This window comes from Terrapene carolina, unplaced genomic scaffold (genome assembly GCF_002925995.2).
Source record: "Terrapene carolina triunguis isolate 2854851 unplaced genomic scaffold, T_m_triunguis-2.0 Scaffold120, whole genome shotgun sequence".
Classification (NCBI taxonomy): Eukaryota; Metazoa; Chordata; order Testudines; family Emydidae; genus Terrapene; species Terrapene triunguis.
In genome coordinates this window covers 10,725,101-10,747,627 of record NW_020664471.1, presented here as the reverse complement: position 1 = coordinate 10,747,627, position 22,527 = coordinate 10,725,101, and the positions used below count along the sequence as shown (strand labels likewise).

Here is a 22,527-nt window from a genome sequence, read left to right as displayed (position 1 = left end):
GTACTGCCAGCCCCGGCTTGGCCCAGGCCCCCAGCCCAGCACTGCCGGCCCCTGGCCCCCGGCCCAGCACCGCCGGCCCCGGACCAGCACCCCCGGACCAGCACCCAGCGGCGCCCGCCCCTCTCTATTTTCCCGGACATGTTCGGCTTTTTGAGATTTCCCCCCGTATGGGGATTTGAGGCCCAAAAAGCCGGATATGTCCTGGAAAATCCAGACGTATGGTAACCCTAATGTTGAGAAAGAAGCAGATTCGGGTCATCTGGGTAAATCCAAAATCCACATCTTTCAGCCGCATCTGAGTGAGAAGAAACCTCTTGCAGTCTGGAATAGTCTCTGTGGCTGTGGAGTGCAGAATACTCCGAGAGCCTCTGTAGGCCAGCAGCCATGGGGTAATTTGCACCTGAAGAGAGCCCTAAGCAAATGAGCAGTTTCCACTGAGAAACACATCTGACTCCATTAAATTTTATAGCAGGACTGACAGTGAAATGTTCTGTAGCCAATATTTTTTATATTATTTTTTGTATCTTTTTTTTCTCTTGCCCTTCTGTACCTAATACAAATTGGATGTTTTCACTGGTAGAAAGCAAAGATGAAAACAGTCATCCAAATGGTGTGTTCCAGTTCAGTTGTGGTTTGGTCCCTTGAAGTGAGGAAGCAGTCACTATCTTGCCAGTCATGTTGAAATGTAGAAATTCATTGTTACAGCAATTTAAGTTGGAGGCTTGATTGCAGCTCTTGGGCATAAGTCTTTCTGAACAAGAGAAAGATGCTTCTTGTGGGTAGCTTACATGTTGGAACATCATGCTGATAGTTCAAATGGCTGTTTTAATTATTTTCTTTAGAAAAAGAAATATTTGTCATTTACCATTTCACAGATGAAATTACTAGGATGCAATAACGTCTGAAATGTGAGCATTTGTCAGGCTTTGAATGACAGGATTTAGTTAAAACAAAGACAAATGCTAGTTCGAAATAACATTTCAAATACACTTGTAGTAGAAATGCAGAACTGCACAAGAATCTCAGCCTAAATAATGTTTGTTTTTACTAGCCAACATCTACGCCAGGTACTTATGTAGTACGGGATTTTATTGAAGAAGCCCAGCTCAACCCAGTGAAAGCGACATATAATTTTAAAGGAGAAGGCAGAAAGAGACTTTCCATCTTCCAACCAACAGCTGATCTTACGCTACCAGATGTTTATACATACACTCCTCCTAGCTTTGTAGATTTGGCAGGAAAAAAGCCAGCTACATATTCATTTAAAAGCACACCAAGGAGAAGTCCCAGCACCTTATGTTTTAAAGATAAGGTAAAAACAAAATAGTGGTCAGAGCTATCTCTAAGGGCACGTCTTCACTACCCGCCAATCCGGCGGGTAGCAATCGGTCTATCGGGGATCGACTTACCGCGTCTAGTGAAGACGCGATAAAATCGATCCCTGATGGCTCTACCGTCGACTCCGGAAATCCACCGCGGCAAGAGGCGGTAGCGGAGTCGACGGCGGCGCGGCAGCGGTCGACTTGCCGCCGTCCTCACAGCCAGGTAAGTCGACCTAAAATACGCCACTTCAGCTACGCTATTCACGTAGCTGAAGTTGCGTATCTTAGGTCGACCCCCCACTGTAGTGTAGACCTAGCCTAAGTGAAAAAAGATAGGGGAGCCTAAGGTCATCTCTCCCAGCTTGCACATGTTAAATACACTTTGCCCTGTCTAGAACTTTAAAATGTATTATTTTATATGTTTTTGGTGTCATATTTTAAAATGTACCTTTGATCCCAGACTAGACAAGCCCTGAGTGCTATTGTCACAGGCTAGGCTTTTTCAGGCCCACCCGCTGGCCCTCCCAAAGTACGAACAGTCCCCAGATAAACAGTCACTGAGTGAGAAGAAACCTCTTGCTGTCTGGACTAGGTGCAATCTGGAATAAGAGCTTCCTTCTCTGTGACCAACCTTCCCCTTTCCCCTCCGGCTCCCTCATTTTGCTCAGTATATAAAGCAGCTGAGCCTGGCTGATTGATGGGCTCCTGCCACCTTGATCTTCTCCAGCCTGTTCCTGTCAGATACCTTAATCCTGCAACAAATATAGGAAAGGGTTAGACTTTTTAGATGGCTCCCAGCACCCCTCAAGATTCCAATGAGTGATATAGCTGTCACTGGGACTTCGGTCTCTCCTTTCCATGTCAACCAGCTATGTACCTAGGGCAGAAAGGAGGCCAAGAGGGGCTTCTATGCCTAGCTAGATGTGGAGGCGATAGGATTCCCCTGTAAAAGAGCTCTTCACCCCTCAGATGGTCCTCAGAAGATCCTGGCCACCATTTGCTCATGTATTGTTCATGCCACCTGCAACCTTCAAGTTTAGTAATGTCTGCAGAACTGCCACAGGCGAAGAAGGAACAGGGTTCATGTTCCTACGATGGCTTATAATACAAACAAAACGTTACCTAGTGGATGAGAACACTGAGTGTAGGCTCTCTTTCTTTCTCTTCCCCTGACCCCTGCAATTGCCGTGGGAAAGGCCTTTATCTTCTGTCTGAACCCTCTCACCAATTGGCACAACATAGTAGTTTCAGTGGAGTGGGTAGAGAGAGTAAGAGTAAGTTATATATGAACTTTGAGTCTTTCAGCTGGGGGCACCAATATAATGGCTTTGCTTGGACTAGCCCTGTGGAGGTTTTGCAGCTGTGCACACATGTATTCATGAATGCATCTGTTCCCTCCACATCTGAAAATTTAACCACATAATTTAAATCTAGTTTTTCAGCATCCTACTCTAAAAATGTTTACGTTTAAGTGGGTATAAACATTCTTCTGCTCTTCAGAGGTGCGTTGCAAGGCTTAACCAATCAGTGCTTGGAATGAGGTTTTAGCTCGTTAGATGAAAGGTGCTATATGCCATTGGCTTCATTGGGAGCTATAGCTGAGTAGGATCAGACCCTTAAAACATAGCAATACAAAATGATGGGCCTGGTACATGAGCCAAATTCCACCCTCAGATACATGCATACCTTTCCTGTTGATTTAAAGGAAAGTTGTGACTCTGACTCCAGATGTTAGAGAAGAAATCAGTAATATGAAGTCAAACCTTGATTACCTGTCACTGTCCTGTCTATACTACCCATTTCTTCCAGGATATTGACACTGCACCGGGGCAGTATGATCTTTTCCCTCTTCCAGTGCCTACATTTGCATCCAAGTAAGTAAATCAATGTTCTTATCTTCTCATTTTCTTAGACTGTTTTATTTTCATGTATTTTTACCTGAATTTCAGCGCTACTGTGCATCTACAACTCCCATTTATGTCTTATCCAAAGCCCATTGAAATCTCCCATTAACTTCAATGAATCAGCCCCATAGTCAGTGTCCTGACTCCCATCTTTGTTATAGGGCCTCGATTTGACCAAGCATTTAAACACATGATTAAGCCCATGCCCATGCAATAAGCATGTATTTAAACACATGTTTCAGTTCCACAGACTTCAGGGTCTGAAGCATGTGCTTCAAGTTAAGCATGAGTTTATGTTCTTTGCTGGATTGGGGCCATAATACTGATTCCAGTGAGAGTTGTTTGTACTCAGCGCCTTTGGAAAAAAAAGTCCTTTTACATCTGCAGGTGCCTAAACATGAATTAAGATACCTATGTCATTTGAGTTTGTAAACTGGGCTCTTTATAGATAGTAGTAGTAGTAGTGAATTATAATTAATAAAAGTGGTTTAGCGATCTCTCTCTATATACCTAGAGAAAGTTATGGTTACGTCTCTTAGTTTCACAGTATATTTCACCAGTACAGAATGATTTCTGTTATATTACCTATTGAGATCTAGAAGAACGACAGATACATTTTCTTATACTGAAATAGAAGCAGGTGGAAACTGTTGGTAAAACTGTAAGTAGCAGTCAGAGTGTGTCTCAAATGATCTTAATTGCTTCTTTTTCAAAACTCAGGCAGTTTATGTTTCGTTCTGCAGTTCAAAGATTCCCAACAACTTACTTCACTCCTGTAAGTACTATGTAGACAAATATTAATTGATGATAAAAAGTGTGGGGGTATTTAATGGGGGAAAAACACATCTTGTAGTTCCTTTTTATATTTAAGGGATGGTCTTTATTGCTTTGTAGTACAGTATATTTAGTATTCTGAGTATGCTAAGGCCCTGATCTTGAAACAGTTAAGCTCATGAGTAACTATGAACATGAGCAGATTTTTTTTTTACTACAAGACTATTCACATGAGAAAAATGACACATGTTCTTAAGTGTTTGCAAGACCAGGGCCAAAATGACTTTTGAAAATTATTAAGCACCTCAGCTTTGCTTTGGCAATTATTCAATCTCAAAAGCCATGTATGGTGAGTATACTATAAAACAACAGAGATTGTTGCTATTCAACATATCATTGGAAAAAAATACATGAAAGAGAAAATACTGTAAGGGCTTGAAAGCTTTGGACTGCCTCTTTGCCAGGTATGTTCTGGGGATGTGGGTAAGATGAGTAACTGATTCAAGAGAAGTCAAAGTATGAATATTTCTTCAAGTAAATAGCTTGTGAAGAAAGGGAATGAGGGGTTGGACATGCATCATGCCAGTGTGAGAGGAGAATGATTAGCTAAAATTCCTCCCCTGCATTATACTGTGATAGAGCTTAAAATGCTTCCACCATTTGCAACATTTAGGCCTGATTCTAATCTCGCCAGTTGTGTATCTCCAATACTTCCGCTGCATTACTCCTGATTTATACTGTACTTGGGGAGACAGGAATCAGGCCCATGATAATTCCACTACCTCATTATTTCACTTAAAATGTACCATATGTTGTTTATTAAATTGTCAACTACTCTAACCATAAATAGGATAAAAGTACTAATGTGCAATTCTGACATCATTCTGAATTAGCAGGGGATCACACCCATCAATTCTGGGCCTGACCCAGCAAACCCTCCATATGCAGAACTCCAGTAAAGAACAAGGTGGCTTGATGCACTTTTACTGGTGATTATCCAAAGTTTAGTCCGTTCTGGACTTCAGCTGCCATTGTGTATTAAACAAACTTTGTACACTCATACATTACAGTATTTCTCACACACACAGTATTTTTTTAAAGATGTTTTGGTTTTGTTTGTGTTTTCTTCCCTCCAGGAATACTCTGGACACTTTTCTGTTGCCCAGTTTATGCCCTGACCCTGCAGACACTTACACGTGATTAATTTTAAGCTTGTGAATCATCCCACTGATGTCAATGGGACGACTCATGAGTGTAAAGTTAAGCATTTTGCAGGAGTGGAACCATAGTGATAACTGCTCTTCTTGATGAATTGTCTGGATAAGATTCCTTTCAGAGCCCCGAATACAGCTCCCAAGTGGGTGAGAGGAGATTCTTCACTAAGACACAAGACCCTGGGCTCAGCATACTACTCAGTGCCCAATTATGTCCTTTGCTATCCCAGGAGTAAGGGACTAAACTTGAGCTTTGAAGTTTCATATTTGATTACTAAATGCTTACTCAGTGCTCTTATTAATTTTGTTACAGCTCATAATTACAAGACATCCCATAGTTCCGGTGATACCATTGTCCATTCAAGCTTCCTTTTGTGCAGTTTGTTACAATGCCACTAAACCTGGTGTTGTAATTCTGGGATGCCTATTCTTGATTCTCTGTTATTAAGTGAACACAGAGTCGTCATCTGTCCTATTTTTTACATAAAGGTGATTCATAGAGTAGAATGTACTGTACTACAAAAGAAAGGGAAGAGAGTAGTTCTATAGGACATGGTTGGAGACAGAGGTGACGGCTCACTGCTATGATTCATGCATGTATTACACAGGCAGTCCAAAAATGGGCCTTACAATTAGCCAGAAAAATCTGGAATCTATAAAAAGAGACCCTTCAGTCTAACAGCGAGAAATTCAGATGTGCAGCTTGAGACAAGGGAAGGTAATAACTCACAGTGGGATGAGTTGTCAAAACTCATTGGACACCTGCTCATGATAATTTCCTTAATAGGTAGTTCTAAGAGAATGTTCACTCAAACTGAAAACAGATGCAGGTGATTTAAAAACTGATACAATATCACAAGAGATAATTTAGACAACATGTATTACAGACTTGATGGTGGTCCAGCTACTCCTCACGAGCCCACATGCATGAGGGGGAGGGAGTAAGGAGCCATTTCTCTACCACCTTGTATGATTCATGTAAGGATGGCAGAAGTACAGCCTCGGTGATCTGGGGAGTGCACTGCCATGTATTCCCCTGAGATCCCCTTGGCAGAAAAGGGGGGGGAGTAGGCAGATCCATGACAGATTACTCTTCCCCAAGTACAATGGAGGAGGGAAGAATACTCTGCGCATAGCATTCAGTTTATGTAATTTGAAACATGGAAGGTGGTGTATGAAGGGGTGTTTGATAGACTCATAGAAGATTAGAGTTGGAAGAGACCTCAGGAGGTCTAGTCCAACCCCCTCTGACGCTGAGTGTTGCCTGGTTCATTCCAAAGGCAAAACATTTGTCTTTAGAAGTATTTTTGTGAGTCCCACGGATTCATCATCTCTGGCCATGGTGTTTTTTGCAGTATCTAACATAAGGTGAGCTTCATCAGAGGCAGGGAACTCACCCCCAATTCGTCTCATCAGTTATTAACATATGGCTCCTGGGAGCCTGAGATACATTCGGAAATTACTTTGGTAAAATATATGTATATTATCAAGGAGATCCTCTGGAAATGCAATTTATTTTAGCTGACTCGCTGATTAAGAGCCAGTATCAGCAGTGATAATGCTTCCGTACTCTTTGCCTTTCCCCCTTCAGGAATGCATGCTTAAATCTGTCAGTCTTGCTGTGTTTTTCTCAGTAGATGCACCCTTTTTCTTTGGGCTTAAATATAATTATCTATAGAAGATCAGAATATACAGACGTCAGCAATTTCAGATTCCTAATGGGGACTAGAAGAGGATTTTGACTCATGAAACAATCTATTTGTGTCACTCATCAATCTGTTCTAGAAGGAACATCATCCTTGAAAAAATAAAAACCCCAGCAAATGCTGAGCAACTGTATGTGAAAGTACAGCAAAGGATTGATTGTGTTTAGTGTAAATTATCAAGAGATATTCTTCCACTGTTAAATAGATGTTAACCTTTTATTTGAAAATCCTCTAGGATCTCATTAACTTCTCCATGCCAGGTGGCCCTTTGTGATAAAAGAGCCATTCTTTGTAAACAGCATCTCCTTAAATGAGTTATTGATACAGCTGCCATACAGTATTTTGCAACAAATGAGCTTTAACATCCTTTAAAATTCTGCCTCCAGCTTCAGAATTGCAGTCAAAACCTGTATGCTTTGCTGATAGATTAGATCTGTTTGGCTGCTGCTCGGGAGATGGTTTTGTCAGTCTTCCTGTTTATTTTATCAGGTGGTTGTTCTGTGTCAGAAATGTTCTCATTTAACCTCAGACTAACACACAGTTGGATCAATAATATTAATCTCAATAAGATTTTTAATCATATACCCTATGTAATCTCATAAGCAATTGCTGCCCTTCTTAATCTTACCCTAGCATAACATACAGTAGTGCACTAGTAATACTGCAGGGTTATGTATGATGCTAGCTTTTCAATTTCATAAATACATATCAGCATCCTGTGAAAGGCTTCAAATGTAGTTATGGTCAGGAAAAGGATTTTGTAAAAAACATGTGTCAGTGTTCCTTCCATATTAACTCTTAATTATAAACCTAGCAGTATCTGCAGAATGAAATCCTGCTTTCCGGTTGGTTGATTTAACTCTTAGGAAAAAAGCAGCAGTAACAGTCCCACATTCATAGCTATGTGCAGTTCAGTTTCTCAGCATATAAAATAGTAATTGGTTTTTATTTGGTATTCCAGCTTTTATATATTAATGTTTTTAATGGTAATGACTCTAGTAGTTAATGGCTGGCTGGATTAAAGGTTGTGACTTCCACCTTGGGTCCTCAGCTCCTCCAGATAGTCAGTACTTGCCAGAAGATGACTTTTCCCATCAAATATTACTTAATCGATAACTCTTGAGTCACATTTGCTCATCTTACAAAACAGGAGCCTGATCCTTTATTAAACACTGCTTACATTAAAGGCACTAACAAAGCTTCCATTTACTTCAGTGGATTGGGCCTCAACACGTTTTTTCCAACTGCCAGCACTACAGACCTAACCTGGTGTCTGAAACTAGCCTATGGTCCCAGTACAGCAGTGCAGTCAGTGGAGATCCCTAGGCAGATCCTTCATGTCTCCATCACTCCAGCAGGCCCCAAATGAGATCCCTTGCACTTAGTAGTTTCTTCCCTTCCAGTTAGTCCAAAAACAGTTACCTAACTTATGAGGCCTTTTCCCTGAGCACTCCAGTCCATTTCAGTATCATTTCGGTGCCTGTTTCCTTGGTATTCTGGCACTTCAGTGCCTGCTCCAGCCCTTCTGCCCATCAGCACTTGCCCCAGCCTCTTCAGTGCTTGTCTTAATACGCTTCGCCTTCTTAGCATATGCACATGGCTCTCTTCCCTCAGCACCCCAGATTGCTCTTTTCCCAGTACAGAAATGCTTTGTGTTTAGCTGGCCACTTGGCACTTTGCTCTCTGCTCCATAATTCTCAGTGTTGGAAGACCTTGCTATTTCTCTTGGTGCTAGTATTAGTGAGTAATTCCCCCCTCCCCAATGGCCTTTTCTTTAAAGGGAGAAAGGAAGAGTGCTCAGTGGCTTAAAACCGTTCCAGACTGATGGCCATGCTCATGGCTTCATCAGCTTAGGAGTTGACCATGACATGCACGCGAGCATACGTAGAGATGTCACCATGAGTGTGGAAGAACCACAGTGAGCCCCTCCAAATAATTAATCATTTTGAATTGCCTCATCGTCCTGGAAAATTCATCTCTCAACACAGGAAGTGACTGGGACATTAGGGGGCATTATATATATTAGCAGAGGATGGCAAGTGTCAGCCACAGACCTTGAAGAGTTGAAGAATTCCTGATCATTTCACTCTAAGTAGCAAAGATCCAGGTGTGAGAATCCTGTCAGAACGATATCTTCAGAGAAGCAGAACAACAGGCAAGGAATTTTCTCTTTTACACTTTGAAATGAAGGGGCATTAATTCTCCTTTTGTTGATAGCCTTGTAGCCCTAAGTCAGCATCAGCTTGGTTTATCTGCTGCTTGTGTCAATTATTATGTAAGTCAGATCTGCCAAAGTACCAGTCTAACTTGCACAGCTGACTCTTCAGAATGCTTTTCATTCAGAAGCTGTTTTGTCATCTGTCCTACTTTTACCCTTATCGTTTATCCCTTTTTCCTCTTCCATATCTGTTGACCATAGTTTTATATGTTGACTGCCACTCATATTAGACCCAAGTTTACCTGTTTCAAACAAACCTGGTTTATTGCTGTAAATTATCAACAGGAGAAATGTTATATCATGAAACTGAAGTTAAGGAAAATGCTGCATCTATTTAAGAAATGAATCCCACCTAATTTCAAGCTGTCTTCTTCTGTTATTTTTTGTCTCTCTAGTTTAAGTCTTTGTCATTTATTTTAAAGGCCAGTTTTCCAGGTATGGTCTTTGATGTATGGGAGTTTCAGCTTATGATAATATACCACAATTATTTGATTGTACAGTAAGACATCCAGATCCGTGTAAGACTGCAAAGGCATGTTGCAAATTGTTTGTGTATCTATCATGCCATTTTAGCTTTAAATGGAGCTGATGTCATTCATGAAATTGGCTTTAAATCATCTACATTCTGTTGCTGGGCATTTTCTCAATACCTATTCTTTCCTCTAGTTAATTTCTTGTCAAATGTCAAAAAGTGATGGCCAAGTGAAATTTCCTGTGATCTGAACAAAACCCTACCTTCACAAACCTTTCCTATTGACAAACTAAATCAATTGCCATATGAAAAAGCACGAGATGGTACAAATGCATTAAAAAGCATAATTTTTATGCTTGATGGAAAATGACAGAAGCTAAAATAAGAACAGGAGGAAAATAAACAGTCATTAAGTTACCTAATGGATATAAATAGATTTGGTTGGATTTACAAATTTTAGAGACAATACTTTTGTTTGAAGTGTGGCATATCAGAACCACTTATGCCAGATAGTCATTTAAAATTGACTGGTATAAGTTATTTTAATTGTATGAAACATTGCAACATCCATTTCAGTTGTTCATAAAAGGCTTGTTTTCATTTCAAGATAGGGCTGATATCTTGAAATTCCTCAAGGGGCAGACAAAACTGTCATAATTGATCAATGTTACTCAGATTTGATGTGGCTAAAAAAATATTTTGTCTGGAACAGAATCTAAGAAGCTAGAATGGTTTGTACAAAATCTAGGCTAGAACTTGTGTCTCAGTGAGAATGAAAGGAATATTAGAAAAAATATTCTAAAGAAAATATAAAATAACAAAATTACATATATACGATGAGCTACTTTAATGCCAGTGTTTTTTCTCTCCCTAAAGTTGCTGTCCATTTTCCTAAGCCTTAAAATTAGCTTCCAAATATAACTTTCTAGTTAAAGAGTCTGATCTTGTTTACTTTCCTTAGAGTGGAAATTTTGGCTGTCAAAAGTTGTAGGTTTGGGCTTAAAGTGGGCAAAGTTGGGGGGAGGGGAAGAGAGAAAATGACTCAGGAGGAAGTTCATTCCAGTGCTGATGTCCTGCAAAAAAGCCATCTGCATCACTTAAATTCCATATTATGGGCCTGATTGTCCTCTTACACCGCAGTAAATCAGAAGTAACGTCTGTGAAGTTACACCAGTGTAAAACTGATGTGAGGTCAGCATCAGGCCCTTAATGGGAAGTTTACATGGTGCATAGGACCAGAATTTGGTAAACACCCACAATACTTCAGCTCCACAATATGGATCTATATTTAGTGCATGGAAAGTGGTTTGTTACATTGCATTTATTTTCATGATTGAGGAGGGAGAGGCAAGATAGTTCAAAAGTGAAATAGACAAAACTAAGCCCATTCTTATAAATTAATATTTCATTTGTGCATTGCAATTGGTTGGAAAGCTATAAAACAAATGAGCAGAAAAATTCTAGACCCTTATATTATGAGCCAGATGCTAATCTGGTGTAAATCAATGTAGTTCCATTGACTTTGGTGGAAATATGCCAATCTACAGCAGCTGAGGATCTGGCCCGCTTGTTTATTTATGAAAAAAAAAAAGAGTAACATGAGAAATAAGCACATGCAAAGAATAATTAAAAGATCAATAAAGAGTTCAGCAATTTTAAGAAAACATAACCTTCCAGCATAAAATATCAAGCACCATATATTATAGGTGGGCTGGTAGCATTATTAGACCCTGTTTTCACTTGCTCATAACTTTGCCAAAATTTAATCTGGGTGCTTGGTATCTGCCTTGGGATGAATTTTTTGGAAAAATGTCAGCCATTTCCCAGAATGAGGCTAGGGGAAAATTCATTGTTTTAATTATATTAAAATAGCTGGTGTCCTTTTTTCTGAGAAATTTTAGCATCACCATGAATCATAGAATATCAGGGTTGGAAGGGACCTCAGGAGGTCATCTAGTCCAACCCCCTGCTCAATGCAGGACCAATCCCCAGACAGATTTTTACCCCACTTCCCTAAATGGCCCCCTCAAGGATTGAACTCACAATTCTGGGTTTAGCAGGCCAATACTCAAACCACTGAGCTATCCCTATGCTTGAGAGCTGGAAAATGAAATTTGGCAGGCAGCGGCCTTTGCATCAGGAACATGCCTTTTGCCATGCCTGTGAAAATCCCTCCCATTTGGCCAAATTATAGGCTTTTGAAAAAAATTTTTGTTTCTGTAACGCTGACAAACCCCGGTCGTCGGCAGGCAGGATTGAACCAGGGATCTCTGGAGCTTAGTGCATGAGCCTCTACTGCATAAGCTAAAATCCTTCTGTCTGTTAGCTAAGGCTGTAGAGCAGACTTATTTTCTCTTTCTCTCTAAGTGGTCTCGGTGCCACTAGATGGGACAGAGCACCAAACCCAGAAGGTGTGTGGGTTACATTTGCACATGCTCAGTAGAGACTTACTACAGCTTTGCAGCTAAAATCTCTGAAGACTTTGTCTACACTGGGTATGGGCCAGCTGAGTTTAGCAGGTTTTCCCTGAAATTGTAGCTCTGAGCTGCTGTGGGTTTGGGCACCAGAACAGAGAACTCTCTATGTCCCCTCTGCTGGGCCCAGGCATTGTGGAGAAAGAAGCTGCCTGATTCAAATGCAGAGGGGACAAGAGCCAGACCAGAGGAGTGGGAGATGGCGGTAGTAAGTTTGGACAAGGAGCAAGTGGGGGACTGGAGAAGAAAACTGAGATTGGGAGTTGGGATGGGTGAGCTACTGGGCCTGGGAGGTAAAGAGGGAAATGGGGACTGGCAGCTAGTGGGTGGAGGGAGACTAAATTAGAGGAGGAGCTAGGTGGGGAGACTGGGACTTGGTGGGCAAGGAGACTTGGAACCAGTAGGATGTGGGAGGAGGAACTCAGACAGAGGGGAGACAGATCTGATGAAGATGCAGGAGGAAAACTGGCATTGGCTGAGGAAGGAGACTGGGAACCGCTGGGATAGGGGGAATCAGGTGGAGGGCCAGGGAGACATATCTGATGAGGATGAAGGAGAAGAACTGTGACTGGCTAAGAGACTGGGACAGGGAGCCAGGCATGGGGGAAATTTGGACAAAGAACCAGGGATGAGTGAGACTGAGATTGGATAAAGAGATTGGGACTCAGAGCAAGGCGGGAATGTTGTGTGTGTGTGTGTGGGGAGACAGATTGGATGAGGAACCAAAAGGGCTGAGGGGGGCAAATTGGGACTGGCTGGGCCACTCTGTGTCACTGTTCCCAACCTGTAAAATCAAGCTAATAATAACCCCTCATCCAGGGCCGTCCCTAGGGAGGTGCGGGGCCCAGAACATAGGTGCTGAATTTCTAATCTGCCGGGGGGGGGGCACCCCCCTGGTTCTGCTCAGGTCCCTCCCCCTCCCCATCCCCATTCTGCCTCTTCCCCTCCCAGTTCTGCCTCCTCCCTTGAGTGCACTGCGCCCTCACTCCTCTCCCATCCCCCACCAGTGCCTCCTGATGCCACGAAACATCAGATCCGTGGTAGGCGCTGAGAGGGTGCGGGAGGTGATGATTGGGAGGGCCTGCCGGCAGGCAGGAGGTGTTGGGGGGAGGTTCTGGGAGGGGGGCTGCCAGTGGCTGCCACTCACCTCCTCACCTGTAAGTTCTCTGTAAGCTGCGCAGCCATGCAGCAGCCTATTTAACTCCACGCAGGCACTCAGGGAACCTGCCCGGGGAAGGGGCACTCCTCCCCTGGCCCTCACCTAGCCCGGTCCCCAAGCTGCCATGACCGCGGCACCCCTCCCCTGGCCCCAACTCTGCTGCGGCCACGACGTCCGGACTTGCTGGGGTGGTGTGGCTGGAGTGGCCTGGCCGCAGGCGTGGCCGGGGCGGCCCTCCCCTGGCCCAAACCCAGCCCTGGCCCGGACCTGCTGGGGCTGGGGAGGGATGCCTATCCTGCAGCCCCAGCCCCAGAGCTGCTGCAGCAGGGAGTGGCGCCTCTCTCCTCCAGGCCCAGGTGCTGCTGCAGGGAGAGAGAGCTGGTGGGGGGGCGGGGAATCCTCTGTCCCTGCCATAACCCCGGAGCACCCTCCTGTACCCCCAAACCCTTCATCTCTGGCCACACCCCATAGCCCGCACCCTCTGCACCCAACCCTCTGCCCCAGCCCTGAGCACCTCATTCCCGGCCCCACCTCCACCCCAGAGCCCGCACCCCCAGCCGGAGCCCACATACCCCTGCACCCCAATCGTCTGCACCAGCCCTGAGTCCCCTCCAACACGCTGAATCCCTCAGCCCCACCCCCAATCCCATGAATTTTATGTGCACCAATATTAAAGGTGATGTGTCCCACATCACTTCCATATGGAGGTGATGCACCAATATTAGTGCACATAAAATTCATTCCACACATGGGTGGGAAATATTAGAGGGAACACTGCACCTCACATCCCCCGCACGTGTGCCAGCCGCTCTCCTCCTCACCGTCCGCCTGCCTGCCTGCCTCCTCATGCCCCGCCCGCCTGCCACTCACCTTCCCATTTGCCTCCTCACTCGGCTCGCCTGTCCGCCTCCTGCCTCACCTCCCCGCCTACCTCTTCACGATTTTATTGAAGCGTGCGGCCTCCCAAAGTGCACAGCCCATGGCAGTCACCCCAATTCACCGTACCCAAGGGATGGCTCTACCCTCATCTCAGAAGAGGGCTGCAAAAATAAATTCATTAATGGTTGTGAAGCACTCAGATACTATAGTGATGAGTGCCATAGAAAAGCCCATGAGGAAATTAATCATTCTCTCTTCAGAGCAGGATTTGAATAGCATGCAGCAAATAAGGCCAGGGACCACCCACTGAATGAGAAGGAAAGGAAATACTGAATAGGCAACCTTAATTCTGGCATTTCCTAACTTTTGAGTGCTTGATTTTGCAACCTTAATAATGTTCTTTTTTTTTTTATTATAGTTTTGTGCGTGTGTGTAATTAAATGTAAGTAATCAAAGATAGGGAAAGGGACATTAAGCCAGATCCTGGTATAACTCCACTGACTTCAGTGGAGCTGCATGAGTTTATACCAGCTGAGGACTGGCTACGTTGTCTGGAAACAAAGGCCCCAACATTAGTCTCTTTTTGGTTCTTTTATTTTAACAATTTTACAAAACATTTCTAGCAATACTATGTTTACATGAACATGTACGGCCTGATTCACCTCTACACTGCTCTAATTTTATGGCAGTATAACTATTGATTTCAGTGGTGTTATACCAGAATAAAATTAGAGTAACTCAGTGGTGGATAAGGCCCTTTGTTTTTAAATTTATCAAAATAGTTTTTGTTTGGATATAAACATTTCCGTTGATGTTTGCCATAGTTCTGCTGTCCAGCCATATGTCTGTCAGTGGGATTTAGGAACCTGACCTGCTTAGGTGCTTTCATAGATCCCATTAGTGGCCCATCTACTTTTGTAAATCTGGCCCTACAGCAAAGGTTATCTTGTGGCTCTACTTGAATATACCATTGAAATAGTATCAAAATTCAGGTGATGGAGCAGTGAGCAATTAATTAGTTCTTGTTGAGAACTGGGATGATTTAGTTGGGGTTGGTCCTGCTTTGAGCAGGGGGTTGGAGTAGATGACCTCCTGAGGTCTCTTCCAACACTAATCTTCTATGATTCTATGAACTTTAACCTCACGATGATCCCATTAGTTTCATACAGTAGTTTTGAAGAGTTTAACAAGAACTGGAACAATAATTACACAACTTTGTGTCACTTCCATCATGCCTAGTTATTACAAGCAAGCTGAATGCAGCCTACACAATGATGAAATATTTTAGAATTGCTTGATAGTGATGCACTGGAAATTAAAGTAGTACTCGGCTTCTTGTTTTCATTACACCATTCATTTAATGTTTAGTAAAACATTTGCTGTGACTTAGACATTATCATCTGCATCAGTTAAAGTAAATGTAAGTATATAGTCAGCTGTGATTGCAATTCTATTCCAATGCATTTACTTATCTTCACGAAGAAATGTTCCATAACTCAGTACTATATACTAAGGGCCAGATTTTTACAAATATTTAGACGCCTAGTGAGATTTTCAAAGGCATCTAAATACCTTTAAAAATCTGTCCCTAAGGGCCTGATTCTGCAGCCTTTACTCATATGAGTAGTTCCTCCCTCATGCATTGGCTTATGTGTACTTGTATGTGTAAAAGTTGGGTGATTCTCCAATATACAAATGTCGATGGCTTGTAATATAAGAGCATGGTTTGAAGAGCTTATTAAAATTAGGGAGCCATCAGAATTGAGAAACAATCTTCTCCTTTCACTTCTAAAATAGTAGTTTGGCATTTACATTATAAAATATTTTTCCTTTGGTTCATTCACATTCTAGTAGTTGCACTGGGGAGGTTTTGGATCTACAGGTACATTCCAGGCATATTGGAAAGCCAAAGTACTAAAACTTAATACATTAAACCAAAAACCCTCTTAATCAACATCTGTGCTTGGTCTTCAGAGCGTGATTGGTGCCACAGTTTCAAAGAGCTATTAAACACGTGGGTTGTTTAAAGCTGAAAACAAGAACTTTTAATGCATTAAGAGAATTCATATCAGATTGTTAAAATATTTTGAGCTAACTTTTCAAGCTATGCATTTTAAGGGATTATCTAGCCCCAAACTACATTTGCTGTTGATGGCCAACAGAAAGTCCATGAGTCACTCAAGGCACGTAACCACTGTGACTACTGCTGTCCTCTATTTAAGTGAGAAATAATTGCATTTTTTTACAGTAGCGTAGCTGTGAGGAATTTGACACCGGGAGAATCCTGACTTAACTGAAGTCAATGGCAGAACTCCCATTGTTTTAAATGGAATCAAAATTTCACTCACAGTCTAACTCTGCCCAGCTGGGCTCAGTGGAATCATGTTGGCTTGTGAGAATCATGGGACCCAGTGTATTCCTAATACTCTATGATGAGGGAAGTGGGTGGGTCCTTTTCAGGCTGGCTGATGACAGTGACTCAAATATGGGTAAGGTACATTTATTTATAACTATGATTCTCAGGTATTTGCATTGCTCTGTGTTGTCTTATGCACTCTTTTTATATACTTAAGGCCAAATTCTGCCCTCAAGTAAAGTAAATAGGACTACTTATGCTGTGGTTCCTATGCTGTGGAGATGCCTTCTGCAAGCAGCTGAGCTTCCTCAGCTCACAGATAGTGCTTAGCCCTGCATTCCTCTCACTTCAGTGGATTTACACTAGGGATGGACTTGGCCCAATATTGGACTCTCTGTAGCCTAAACACATGCATTTTTAGTGATTGGAAACAAAAATCTGCATCTGTTATCACAACATAAGCTACCAAAACCACAGGAGAACAAGAAGTTGTTACAACCCAGGATGGGCTCCATCTGATGGGTACTCACCAGGCTGCTGTAGTGGACCTAGGCTTGTGTCCCATGTGCTCTTCTCTTGCTCGGGCTGGGCAGAGCTTAGGCAGTATCTCTCTGGTGCTGGACCTCAAATCACATGCTCCAGGTGCAGACCCCATGTCTGATACCTCTCTTGCTAGTGCGACCCAACAGTCCAAATGCAAGGGCCCAGAAACTAGTTCCAGCTCTCCCAAAGCAGTTGTTGAGTCCCATCAGAGCTGCAGACCCTCTGGTTTACAGCTTCACCCTACAAGGGCTATGTGACAGTGAAGTCACGTAACAGATTCTGCAAAAAAATTGTACACACATGCTGTTAGGCAGTACAAAAGATATGTATATTTTCAGAAAAAACAAGAACTGCATGCAGATTTCTACCTCAGTTTCCTCACCACCCTAAGAGCCGCAGGACATCCTGGATTATTCTGCCCCTGGTTTGCTCATAAGAACATAAGAACGACCATCCTGGGTTAGACCAAAGTTCCATCTAGCCCAGTATCCTGTCTTCTGACAGTGGCCAATGCCAGGTGCCCCACTGTTGAATGAACAGAATTGGTAATCATCAAGTGATCCATCCCCTGTTGCCCATTCCCAGCTTCTGGCAAACAGAGGCTAGGGAAACCATCCCTGTCCATCCTGGCTAATAGCCATTGATGGACCTATCCTCCATGATCTTATCTAGTTCTTTTTTGAATGCTATTATAGTCTTGGCCTTCGCAACATCCTCTAGCAAGGTGTTCCACAGGTTGACTGTGCGTTGTGTGAAAAAAATACTTCCTTTTGTTTGTTTTAAAGCTGCTGCCTATTAATTTCATTTGGTGACCTCCTAGTTCTTGTGTTATGAGGAGGAGTAAATAACACTTCCTTATTTACTTTCTCCACACCAGTCATGATTTTATACACCTGTATCATATCCCCCCGGCCCCCACCCGTCGTCTCTTTTCCAATCTGAAAAGTCCCAGTCTTCTTAATCTCTCCTCATATGGCAGCCGTTCCATACCCCTAAGCATTTTTGTTGCCCTTTTCTGAGCCTTTTCCAATTCCAATATATCTTTTTTGAGATGGGGCGACCACATCTGCACACAGTATTCAAGATGTGGATGTACCATGGATTTATATAGAGGCAATATGATATTTTCTGTCTTATTATCTATCCCTTTCTTAATGATTCCCAATGTTCTGTTTGCTTTTTGAACTGCTGCTGCACATTGAGTGGATGTTTTCAGAGAACTATGCACAATGACTCCAAGATCTCTTTCTGGAGTTGTAATAGCTAATTTAGACCCCATCATTTTAGATGTATAGTTGGGATTATGTTTTCCAATGTGCATTACTTTGCATTTATCAACATTATCATCTGCCATTTTGTTGCCCAGTCACCCAGTTGTTGCTCCCCCTTTTCTTTGCTGCAGCGAGTCCTTTTTAAAAATTGCAGTCCTCTTTGTCTGGCGACCACTCTGAGCTGCTTCAGGTCCCTCATCAAGTGATCTGTTGCTTGGTCACAAGCTCACCTGGAAGCACAGTTTCCCCTATGTAGTGGCCAGCTCGCTGTCTTAGAGATCTTCCATTTGAATGGAAGACCATCCAAGTTAATGACTCTTGATCCCTTTCCACTGTTAGCTCTCTGCTGGGCACAGGACTTTCTACTGGACCTCAAAATGGAGGTTAACAGACAAGAGTGAAGATGTACTACTGTTTAAAGTCAAAATGTCATTCAGAAAACAAAATATAGTTTGTAGGGCCCAGAGCCCCAAAGGGACTTAGGCATTGCAATGCTCAATGTCACAGCACCTAACTTTTAGGCTCCTAGAAAAATCATAGGAACAACACTGATCCACAAAGCTGAGTTAGGCACCAGCTCCTATACAATGAATGGGGAGAGAGAGGCACTTTAGAATGTGATCCACAAAACCCAGCACACTAGTGGGGGGGTGGGGGAGCTGCCTAAGATAGCCCATAGGAGATTCTGACAAAAAGGGAGCTGCTAAGCTCCAACATTCTCAGGGAGATAGTCACCTATCTTTGCTTAGCAGTCCATGAATGGCAACATGCCACTTGCAGTCAGGCAGCTTAGGCACCTAAAGTGTTCCTTGGAGGTATGAGTTAGGCACGTGCCTGGTCCACACAAAACAGCCAGAGGTGGAGGAGCCCACCTTATAACTTTTAGTCTAGTGGTTAGAGCAGTTACCTGGGATGTAGGAGAGCCAGGTTTAATTCCCCCTCTTCCCAAAGGGGCAGAAAGGATTTGAACGAGAGTTTCCCACCACCTTTCAGGAGGGTGTTCTAACCACTGAGCTATGGGATACTCTCAGGCTTGCCTCTTGAAGCTGTTTCATTGTGGAGAAATAATGAAAGTAGCTGGAGCAGGGGTGGGTCTCCTACCGCCTAGGTGGCTGCCCTAACTACTGGATTACAGAAGTCTTTTAGGGTAGATTGTGCCTGGCCCAGGCACAAGGAGCTTAGAAGATATGAGGACCCACAGGCAGTTACAGTCCTCTTGCTCATTCCCTCTGGACTGCTTGACCTCCCCATGTGATGAAGGAATGTGTGACGCAGCACTCACTACCATGCCCACTCTCCTTTAGAGAGGTTTATTAGTCCAAACATAAGCACATAGCAGATAGACAGTTCCTCAGCTCACCCTGTGTCCTAGAGTTTCACAGCCTCCCCTCCCAGGGGCCAGCCAGCTGCCTTCTCAGGGCCAGTTCTCATTCAGGCAGCCCTACCCTCCTTCTAGAACACCAGCCCAGGGTTACCTCCCTGAGCACCTAGCTCTTGTTCCAGGGATCTGCCACCAGCCTGCTCCAGTCATTCCTCCTCTGCCTGCCCTCTGACAGGCCTTGATAGCTCCAAGTGTAGTCCTGTCCTCTTTAGTTGGTTTGTTTGAGCTCACCTGCTCTGACATAGGAACTGTGGCTGGAGGATGAAAAGCCATAGCAGAAATGGTACATATGTGCACTAGTGTGGGTTTTGTGTAGTATAACACCATTAATTATTGTAATCAGATAAAATATGTAAACAGAATATTTCACCTTAATTTGACACCAGAAGAGAAGCTATGAATTGTTCCAGCTGGTGGGAATGCACCTTTAAGAAATCCACTTTTGGTTGTGTTGTAGAAAGAAGGGCCAGGGCCAGGTGAATATGAAATGAAGGAAAAACCACCTCATCCTGTATCTTCATGTTTCCAGTCCAAAGTGCCTAGGTTGCAGCCAGTCCGTTCAGTAAGTAGTCTGAAATATGAACCAATCTATAGGGTATGTCAACTGCCTGAAATTAATCATGCAGAGTCAGTGTTTAAAGCAACAGTTACAAAGTATCACTCTGAGACAGTTACTAATGATTAGAAAGGTAGGACTTTGGACTAAAGAAAGAACACACTTCAAAGGAATGTTAGCTACAAAAAAACTTTGGAAACTAGTATGAGCTATGGAATATTTCCCCCTTTCAGCCACTGGGGTAAATCCAGCCTATGTTGGTAGCCACCCAAAGTCATCCTACTTCTCTGCCAGCTATTGGGTGGCCTATATGGAATAGGTTTGTTGTGTCAATTTGGTTTATAAGCTTTTCTTGGGGAGCGAGGAGGGAGACAGAGATAACTTTTGGAGAAAAACTAAATTACATTGTTGTGTGAGAATACAGGAGGCTGAGGAAAGTCAGTGTAGCCTGACGGAGAGGTGCAAAGTGATTGCACACTTGAGGAGTCATAGACCACCCATCATGGCCTTCAAAAACATTAAGAATGTGAAAGGGAATTATGGGGTTTCTGAGTAGGAATAAGCTTTGGGAACAGAGCTTGTTCCCTCCCACAATCTCATTTTCTTTGGTAGAGCCACATCACATGTTAAATAACATTGCCTTGTGTTTTCAATAAAGTGTGTGAAGCATTCTATAAAACACTTGACTATGACCAGGCAGCTGCTGTGATGCGACTGCTCCTTGTTACACTGATCAGAATCATCTCATTATTACTTTGTTCTCCCCTGTCAGACTGTCATATCCACCTCTTGTTTTTCATCTTGAACTTTGGCACTGATTCTGCACATGCTTATTCAAATATGTAACTTTAAGCACATGAGCAGATACATTGAAATCAGTTGGATTACACACACGCATAAATATTTAAACTATAGGGGTCTCTTTGTAAGCTCTTTCTGGACCATCTCTTTATTATTGGAGGCAGCAGGACCTAGAAGATAGATTACTGAACTGGGACTTGGGAGATCTTGTTTCTATTCCCAGCTTTGACATTGGCCTGCTGGGTGACTATGGGCAAGTCATGTCACTGCTCTGTGACTTGGTTTCCACATTTGTAAAATGGGGATCATGATACCTACCCCATTTGCAAAGTGTTTTGACAAATACAGCTGAAGAGTGCTATATGAGAGCTAGGTATTATTATCTGTTTGCTCAATGAGGCCTGATCCCTATTTACGGCTTTAGGCACTAGTGCAATATAAATATTACAAGTAGTAATAATGATACGTGTTTTCCTTTTGCACTGCTACTAATGGGGTATATTGTTCTTTATTCCACACACATCTCCCTCATTTACTTACTTGTTTCTTTCATTTTTATAGAAAATACCAGGTCCAGGAGCTTATGAGCCCACAAGGCAGTTTCCAAAGCAACCGCGAACTATTGCGAGCCTGGGTCACGAGCACAGCATCTTCTTTAGCAACACATTTGGGTTTTAGAATAAAAGAAAGCCACATCCTCTCCCTCCGCCCTTAGAAACCCGTTCTTCACCCCTATGTATTTGCCCATGATGCTCTTACCATTAGAAACTCAGCATTTGCCAACAGTTAACAAAGTGGGACCTGAGCTAGAGCAGGAAATAAATGTGCTAAGTATAGACAAAGTGGGGGAGCCATTGGCAAATGTTGCCTCTTCAGTGGCAACCACAGTATGTGTGGTGTCCCATCCTCCCCCCCCCCCGCCACCAGGGGTGCTGTGATATTTCATATTTGTAAGGTGTTATATGTGTGTTTAAGTATTAGGCATGGAGCACTGGAGGGAAAAGAGGGCAGGAGGTAACAGGAACAGAGGTAGATGGAGGATTTGAGAAGGAAGTTGGAAGTAATTGAGAGAATGAAAGGAGAGACAGAGGAGTTAGAGGAGAAAGAGATCATGGGGGAAGGAGAGGGAAAAAGTATTTAATAATGAGAGAAAAGTTTAAAGAGAATCAAAGAAAACCAGCAATAAAAACAAATATCTCAAAGGAAATAAGTAACAGAAAAATAAGGTGCTAAATAGAAAGGGAGAATCAGAAAAGTTTAAAAAAATCTATGTTGGATAAATGAAAGAAGGAAAAAATGGAAGAATACTTTCTGGCCCGACTTCAGCAAGGTACTTAATTACATGAATTATTTAGGGCATTGACTTCAGTGGAATCAACACATGCTCAAAGTTACACATGGGCTTTAAATACCTTTCCGAACCAGGGGTTCTATCAGGAACAGCAGTGACTGCTATAGCTAAGGCTGCTTAAATGTTTTTCTTCTGATCCCCATTTC

At 42.9% G+C, this 22,527-nt stretch overlaps 1 protein-coding gene across 1 annotated transcript in view; it reads left to right on the top strand.

The window, feature by feature from the left end:
- The window catches only part of STPG4 (sperm-tail PG-rich repeat containing 4), a 26,809-nt gene extending 5,101 nt beyond the window's left edge, over positions 1–21,708 (top strand). Inside the window, exons 3-7 of the mRNA XM_026652522.1 lie at positions 1,052–1,312; positions 3,132–3,196; positions 3,947–4,001; positions 20,131–20,235; positions 21,592–21,708. Coding sequence (XP_026508307.1) covers positions 1,052–1,312; positions 3,132–3,196; positions 3,947–4,001; positions 20,131–20,235; positions 21,592–21,708 — 603 coding nt within the window. The remainder of the gene's footprint in view (positions 1–1,051; positions 1,313–3,131; positions 3,197–3,946; positions 4,002–20,130; positions 20,236–21,591) is intronic.
- The last annotated feature ends 819 nt before the right edge of the window (positions 21,709–22,527 follow it).